Source organism: Scyliorhinus canicula, chromosome 25, assembly GCF_902713615.1.
Source record: "Scyliorhinus canicula chromosome 25, sScyCan1.1, whole genome shotgun sequence".
In the NCBI taxonomy this organism is placed as follows: Eukaryota; Metazoa; Chordata; class Chondrichthyes; order Carcharhiniformes; family Scyliorhinidae; genus Scyliorhinus; species Scyliorhinus canicula.
The window spans coordinates 6,867,629-6,876,405 of NC_052170.1; the positions used below are offsets into that span (position 1 = coordinate 6,867,629).

General features: G+C 49.5%; 1 protein-coding gene across 1 annotated transcript in view; it reads right to left on the minus strand.

Annotated features, from left to right (window-relative positions):
* LOC119957049 (complement C3-like) overlaps window positions 1-7,449 on the minus strand; it is a 173,245-nt gene extending 165,796 nt beyond the window's left edge. The window contains exons 1-2 of the mRNA XM_038784655.1: window positions 7,324-7,449; window positions 4,694-4,880 (exon numbers count right to left, since the gene is read on the minus strand). Coding sequence (XP_038640583.1) covers window positions 4,694-4,880; window positions 7,324-7,391 — 255 coding nt within the window. The 5' untranslated portion in view covers window positions 7,392-7,449. The remainder of the gene's footprint in view (window positions 1-4,693; window positions 4,881-7,323) is intronic.
* Between the last annotated feature and the right edge of the window lie 1,328 nt (window positions 7,450-8,777).

Below are 8,777 nucleotides of genomic sequence, written 5' to 3' on the forward strand. Positions count from 1 at the left end.
CAGCCGCAGGCCAGGTGCCATGAGTTGTTCCTTCAAGGCAGCAGGGGTTAGGGGTCTCAGGTTTGGCTGCAAGGGGCCAGGTTGGAGGTCTCCTCCGGGATGGAACCTGGACAACAGAAGCCTGCCCCAGAACGGCATGGGACAGCTGGTGACGCTCAAATGTCGGTTGTCCACAAGGCTGTGGAGGAGGTGCGAAGGCGGTGCTGCATCAGGTCACAGGTATATCGTTGCTGTTTGTCCTTCGAGGCATGCCCTCGGGTGAGAAGTTGGCTAGTGGGCAACAAGAGTTACCTGCTGAGGTCAAGGATACTGGCACCTGTGCAGAGATACCAGTCAGAGATGGAGAACCATTATAACGTCGTTCACTCAGCAACGAGGAGCATCATCGAGCGATGCATCGGCGTTCTGAAGATGCGCCTCTGATGCCTGGAACATTCTGATGGGACACTCCAATATATCTCCTGGATGGGCCCGCACGAACTTTGGGTGTCACAGGTCACCGTGTTCTGCCCGCTGCCCAAGAGATGCCTCAGTGGTAGGTGGGGAGCATTCAGAAGGGCTCAGGTGTTCACCACCCCTGGAATACTCCATGGGTCAGAGGGGAGGCCAGAGTGAGCACGGGAGGCCCTCCGACTCCAGGGGTTGCCAGCTCTGGAAGCCCACGCTGTTCTGAATCATGGTCTCCATGCTCTCAACCATGGCGCACTGAGACTGAGTCATGCCCCTCACAGTCTCGGTCATGTCCTTCTGTAACTGTAACATGTCCCTCTGTAACTGCAACATGTCCCTCTGTAACTGTAACATGTCCCTCTGTGACTGGCTACGGTCAGTCTTTCAAGACTCGCTAACAGGCACGGTACCTACACGCACAGGGACTGCAACGGTTCAAGAAGGTAGTCCACCATCACCACCTCGAGAGCAACTAGGGCTGGACAGTAAGTTCTGGCCCCTATCATAGAACATACAGTGCAGAAGTAAGCCATTCGGCCCATCGAGTCTGCACCGTCCCACTTAAGCCCTCTCTTCCACCCTATACCCATAACCCAATAACCCCTCCTATCTTTTTTGGACACCAATGGCAATTTAGCATGGCCAATCCACCTAACCCGCACATCTTTGGACTGTGGGAGGAAACCGGAGCATCCAGAGGAAACCCACGCAGACACGGGGAGAACGGGCAGACTCAAAGTTGTTCTTTCTTGGTGGTAGCGTCGACGTGGATGGACCAGGACAGATTTTTGGAGATGTGCACCCCTAGGAATTTGAAACTGCTAACTGATGCGCCATCAATTGTACGGGAGACGAGTGCTTTACAAAAGTCAGGCTTTAATAGACTAGAACATAGCTCTGCGATCGTCTACAATGGAATGGACGATCGCCGGGCGTTTGTCCATTTATACCTCGTTAATGGAGGCGTGGTTAACTCAGCCTCTCGGCCAATCGGTCGAGAGGCACATGACCGACCAGGGCCAATGGTAAGCCGGTGTTCTGCCCCAATGGCAGACAGGTATGCAGATCATATCACCACACTAACCATCTCCACCTCGGCCCCGTTGATGACGACAGGGGTGTGTACAGTACTTTGCTTCCTGAAGTCAATGACCAGCTCTTTAGTTTTGCCGGCATTGAGGGAGAGATTGTTGTCGCTGCACCGCTCCACTAGGTTCTCTATCTCCCTCCTGTATTCTGACTCGTCATTATTCGAGATCCAGCCCATTATGGTTGTAGCGTCAGCAAATTTATATATGGGCATTTGAACCAAATTTGGCCATGCAGTTGTGTGTGTACAGGGAGCATAGTGGGGGCCTAAGTATGCAGCCTTGCAGGGCCCCAGTATTGAGGACTATTGTGCAGGAGTTGTTGTTTATTCTTACTGATTGTGGCCTGTGGGTTAGAAAGTCGAGGATCCAATTGCAGAGTGAGGAGCCAAGTCCTCGGTTTTGGAGCTTTGATATGAGTTTGGCTGGGATTATGGTGTTGAAGGCAGAGCTGTAGTCAATAAATTGGAGTTTGATGTAGGAGTGCTTGTTGTCGAGATGCTCTAGGGATGACGGAGATGCCTTCTGCTGTGGACCGGTTGCAGCGTTATGTGAATTGCAGTGGGTCAAGGCATTCTGGGAGTATGGAGGTGATGCGCTTCATGACAAACCTCTTGAAGCACTTCATTCCTACTGAAGTCAGGGCACCGGACGGTAGCCATTGAGGCACGTTGCCTCGTTTTTCTTTGGCACCGGTATGATGGTGGTCTTCTTCAAGTACGTGGGGACCTCGGAGCGGAGTAGGGACAGGTTAAAGATGTCCGTGAATACATCTGCCAGCTGGTCCGCGCAGGCTCTGAGTGCATGACCAGGGATCCCGTCTGGACTCATTGCCTTCCGAGGGTTCACTTTCAGGAAGGCCGATCTGGCTTCGGAAGCGGTGATGATGGGTATTGGTGTGTTATGGGCTGCTGAGGCACTCGACAGCGGATTGTTGGTTTCCTGCTCGAACCGAGCATAGAATGCGTTGAGTTCATTGGGGAGGAGTGGGCTGCTGCTTTGCTTTGTAGCCCGTTATATTGTTTCGGCCTTGCCTCAACTGCCGAGAGTCTGTAACGCTAGTCTGTGACTCTAGCTTGTTCTGATATTCTCTCTTGGCATCATGGATGGCTTTTCAGAGGTCGCACATGGATTTCTTGTGTAGGTCAGGGTCACCTGACTTAAACACCTCAGACCTGTTGTTCATGAGGGAGCCAATCTCGCGATTGAGCCATGGTTTCCGGTTGGGGAACGTACGTACTGCTTTCTTTGGCACACAGTCATCCACACATTATCTGATGAAGTCCGTGACGGTGGTGGCATACTCATTTAAGTTGGTCGCTGGGACATGCAGGCAGGTAATCCTCTCAGGAATTGGAGGCAGATGTGAGGAGCAACAGATGGGAATGATGCCAGAGGCATCTTCTGATGGCATTGCAAGCCCATCCTCTAGGTGATGCTGACAGTACTCCCAACCTCTGCCACCTTATCCAAGGCCTTATTCAGGATCGTGGGCTCACCTTCTGGAAGAGGGTGTCCCTCCTCTCCTCAAAAGCATCCAGCATGCATTCAATTTCCGTGTCCAGGAACCTTGGTTCTGGTCTCTTAGCTGCCATCTACTTGGTTGGAATGACAGTCTATGCTAATTGAAGCTCTTAAAAGCTGTTCCAGCTTGTCAGACTCTGAACGTGAATCCCAACCACTGCGAATCAGACAACTGCAGGGCCAAGAATCAGAGGGGCTGCATGTGGGCTATGTGCAGGCCCATTTGCATGACATGAATCGCCCCTGGCCGGTGCTGCTCACAGCAGCACACACTTCCCGCGATTCTCCATCGGAGGCAGCACTTAGGGCGCGATTCTCCCAGAGAGGGAGAAATCGTAAGGCTGGCGTCAAATCCGGGCGGGTTTGACGCCAGCCCCCCCCCTCCCCGACCGGGAACCGATTCTGGTCCCCGGTCGGGGCTAGCATGCCGCCGCCGTAAACTCCGGCATCGCGGGCTTAACGAATTTCGTTAAGCCCGCTTGCCAGAGTTTGCGCCGGCTGACGCGTCACATGACGTCAGCCGCGCATGCGCGGATTGGAAGACTCCAACCCGCGCATGCGCAGATGACATAATCGCGCATTTGCGCAAAACCCACGCACGCGCGGGCCTGGATGCCCCTCAGCCACCCCGCGAAGTGATACAGCGGGGCGGCGGAAGGACAAAGAGTGCGCGGGTATCGGACCCGCTGCCCGCGGTCGGTGCCCACCGATCGTGGGCCCATGGCACCCTTGGCACGGCTGTGGTACTGTCGTGCCAATCGGTGCCATGGTTTTAAAAATCTGCACTTTACGGCCGTTTTTACGAACGGCCAGACCAGGTGTGTTTGCCGTTCGTAAAAACAGCCGTAAAGGGCTGGGAACTCGGCCCATCGGCCAGCTGAGAATCGCTGCCGGCCGTAAAAAAACGGCGGCAGCGATTCGTATCGGGAGTCGGGCGTGGGGGGGGGGGGGGAGAATAGCGGGAGGGCGTCAGACTAGCGTGGCCGTAAAATTTTACGAACCCCGCTATTCTCCACACCGTTGTGAGTGCGGAGAATTGCGCCCTTAGTCTCCAGAAGTATCTAGAGAATCCGGTGCCTTTAATAACACCTGCAGGACGAAAGCTCAACAGTTTAAATTGTTACCTGTACCTGGGCAGGAGTGGTTGAATGGCAATGCAGGGACGCATATCTCAGTATTCAAAAGGTGTGTTTGATTTTAAGTTCCAGCAAAAACTTTCTGCAGTGAGTTAAATTGTCAACTAATGTGAGAATGCGGCAATTTCATATTCTCACAGGGAGATTTGGGACACGTTGCAACAGAGCAGGAACCTGAGGTGATCCACAATTCCCCCTCACTACAATTTGCTGGACAATTTATTGATTAACAACAGCGAGCACCATTGAACACACCATTCTGAAGAAGACTCATATTGGACTCAGAACATTCATTCTGTTTCTCTCTCCACTATTGTTGGCAGGCCTGCACTTTTTGCATCGGCAGTATTTTGCTTTTATTAAACAGACTGTTATTTAAGCAGCAAGGTCCAGGATAACGTTTGCGAGGTAATTCTAAATAAAGTCAGTTATTTTTGAGAGCTGGAAAATAATTGAGTGAACTGCTGTAAGTATTAAATTTTTCGATTCACTTACTGTAACGGGTATAGTTAGATATCCAGGATTCGATGATAAAGTTATACTTTTTCTAAATATGTTGTCACCTGTAGGGAAAAAATGTAACGTAATATCAACTCTTATGTCTGCGTTGATATTGTGAGCTTCCACGACTACATTTTCCTCGCTGCCAACTCGCATAATGTTTGGAGCAGTCAGTACGTATCTGTCAGAATAAGTAAACAAAAAACATTTTGTCAATAGTAAGAATTAAGGTGTTCTTCCATCAATGTCCCCTATTGTTTTAGGGTTGATTTAGTTAACAGATTCTCCGATTCTGGGACTATGTCCCCATGCCTGCGTGGGAACGGTGGCATTTTACGCCAGAACAAATGTTGTAAAACCCGGGCGCGAATCTCCACCCCCCACACCGGGTGGGAGAATAGCGGGAAGGCCTCCCGACATTTTTCACACCCTCCCGCTATTCTCCCCCCCCCCCCACGCCCGACCCACGCCATGAACTCCGAGGCCGATGGGCCGAGCAGCTGGGCCTTCACACCCGTTTCAACACGGCAGCAAACACACCTGCTCGCTGCCGTCGTGAAACGGGCGCCAGATGCCCATTTGGGGCATCTGGGGGCCCGATTGGCACGGCAGTACCACGGCCGTGCCAAGGGGGGCATAGGCCCGCGATCAGTGCCCACCGATCGCGAGCCGCGCGTCCGTAACGGACGCTCTTTTCCCTCCGCCGCCCCGCAAGATCAAGCCGCCACATCTTGAGGGGCGGCTGAGGGAAAAGACGGCAACTGCGCATGCGCGGGTTGGCGTTGTCCAACCTGCGCATGCGCGGCCGACGTCATCGGCCGCGTCAGCCGCGTGATGCTTGACGTGTGGCCTTGCCCCGCCCGGGGGGGGAGAATCGGCCCCGGAAGTGGGCATGAAGGCTGCCGTGGGTCACGGCCTGTCCCACGGCAGCCTTTACGATTCTCCGCATTTGTGGAGAATCTCTCCTCACATGTAACGGATGCCATCGGGAACTTGCCGGTCAGGGGCGGAACATCGCATCAGGCAATGTCCTGAGGCCATCGATACATGGCATCGCGAAAGTGGCGCCGTCCCCCCCGATTTGGTCAGGAACTGTGATTCTCCGGACAATCGGCGAACGCAATTTCGATGCCGACGATGTGAATGGAGATTCTAATGGTACGTTGATCCCCTGGACTTGAAAACTGCTCTTAGTTTCTCATTTGGACTGGTATTACAGAAAATTGTTGTCAATTGTTGTAAAGTCCCATCTGGTTCAAATAATCTGCCATCCTAGTCTAGTCTACATATGATGCCAGGCCCTTAACCATCCTCTGAAATGGCCGAGCAAGCTCAGAGTAGCAACTCAAGGACAATTAAGGGTGGGCAACAAATGGTGCCTCCGCCAATGATGACCACATCCCATGAAATAATAGAGGTAGATAGAGTTACTAGGAAATAAATTTGAAACATCGATAGCAGCCATAATGATGATCAATACATTGCTTGTGTATTTCATATTTGGCACAGTCATTTCCAATACCCAGAAACAGGATCCCCTCTCAGTTAAAAGCCATTTGGAGTTAGACAGGCATCAGTACCAGACAGGGAACAGGAGCAGGCTGTGGTTTAGCCTTTTGACCCCTTTCTGACATTAAGTTGGACCATGACTGATATTTACCCTAATTCCATTTACCCAACTTTTATCCATGCTCCTGATAACCACAGTTACCCAATGCTTTCAGATCACAGTTTTGAAAATATCAAGTGGGTCTAGGGATGGTTCTCGCTTTGGGTGTTATAATGGGAAGCTTGCGAGACATCCTGGGCTCAAATCCCAGACGAGGTCTTGTTTGTTTATTGGTGGCACGATGGTTAGCATTGCTGCCTCAGGTTAGATGGATTGGCCAGGTGTAATTGCCCATTAGTGTCCAAAAGGTTAGGTGGGGTCACTGGGTTACGGGGATAGGGTGGAGGCATGGGCTTAAGTATGGTGCTCTTTCCAAGGACCGGTGCAGACTCGATGGGCCGAATAGCCTCCTTCTGCACTGTAAATTCTATGATTCAATTATTCAAAATAGACTTGGATCCAGAAGCAATCCTGGCCGCATGCTCCATTCCAAGATAAGAGAGAGGAGCCATCTTCACTGTGGGAGATTGTTCAGAACAAACAACTTGCTTTGTGTTTCATTGCCATTCCTTCAGACCAATCTGAAATGTTGGCGAGCATTCTGGCCAAGATTGACCTCCAAGTAACAGTGTCTCAATGGGTTCATTTCATTGCCACCGGAACTGAGGAAACTTGAATTATATTTTATCCCATATGTACAAAGGGACCCAGCAGGATCCTCACTACTAAGAGCTAGCTGGCTATTACCTGACCATAGAATCCCAGAGGGACAGGTCAAAAGGAGGTCATGGACCCACCATACCTGCTTCATCTCTATGAAAGTGCAATCCAATTAGTGCTGTAAAAAAGTTTGTGAAAAACAACTGTATCCTTCAAAATGCACTGGAAAGCTAGTCAAAGTATGAGTGATACAAGAAACTGGGAAACACCCCAGTCCCCACCTTTTCGAAGATTACATTGATAAGCTGTCTAATCTAAAACATTCAATGATATCAAATCATTCCCTCATACTTACAGCGGGTTACATTGAGTCGGTGCAGGAACAAAGACCAACACAGCAAGTAGCAGAGTGGTCCTCCTCATGATGACAGACTGCTTCACTGGGACAAATCTTTCAAAACCATTTCATCAGTTTAGCCTTTTCACTGGTCTTTTAATATTTAACAACTGGTAAATCTGCACTGCTGTTTACTCTTCAGGTTATGCACATATCCACTTGTTTAATTAAGAGTTCATTTAAATCCAATGGTCTGGTGAAAATCCCAGAAAAGCAGACATTTCCTGACATCTGATGGTTTTTTTGCCAGTAATTTAGGCTTTGACCTTGGCTAACTAAGCTAAGGGGTGGAATTCTGAGCCTGCGTTAGTCGTCAGTGTAAATGTTGACACAAAGTCCCGCGAGAACCAATAAAGGACAGGGACTGAATACAATTAACTTAAGTACAGCATCACTAACTAGGAAATAATAGAACTAAAGAGTGACAAATCCCCAGATCTGATGGTTTCCATCCGAGGATGTTAATGGAAGTAGAGGAACACATTGTAGATGCCCGAACTATAATCTTCCAGCGTTCCCGAGATTCTGGAGTAGTCCCACTGCATTGGAAATTTACACATGTCACTCCACTTTTTAAGAAGGGGGAAACCAGGGAATTACAGATCAGTTAGCCTAACATCTGTGGTGGGGAAATTGCTGGAATCTATAATCAGTGATGGGGTAACTGAACAGCTCCAAAAATTTTGGTCAAGCCAGGGAGCCAGCATGGATTTGTGAAGGGAAGGTCATGCCTGACAAATCTTATTGGATTTTTTGAAGTGGTGACAAGTAGTGGACAGGGGAATGCCTAAGGATGTCATTGATATGGACTTCCAGAAGGCATTTGATAAAAGTTCTACACAAGAGAATATTCACCAAAGTGGAAGCCCACAGAGCTGAGGGCAAATTATTGACATGGTTAGCAAATTGGGTGAGTGGCAGGCGACAGAGAGTGGGGATAATGGGTAATTACTCTCTAATTGGCAGGAAGTGCCTAGAGGTGTGCCAGAGGGATCTGTGTTGGGGCCTCAATTATTCACATTATTCATTACCAACTCCGATGATGGCATAGAAAGTCATATATCCGAATTTGCAAATGATATAAAGTTAGGTGTCAATGTAGACAGTGTAGATGATAGCATAACATTGCAAGGAGATATTGACAGACTAGGTAAATGGGCAAAATTGTGACAGATGCAGAAGCAAGTGTGGGGTTATCCATTTTGGACTAAAAAGGACAGATCAGAGTACTTTTTAAATGGGAAGAGGTTAGGTACAGTGGGTGTCCAAAAAGACTCGGGGCTCAGGTGCACAAGTCCTTAATTTTAAACCTGAGAGAGATAGATTTTTGTTAAGCAACGATAGCACTGAAATACCATATTTTGCGAATACAAATTATAATTGTAGGACGTTATTATATTTCACATCAGCAC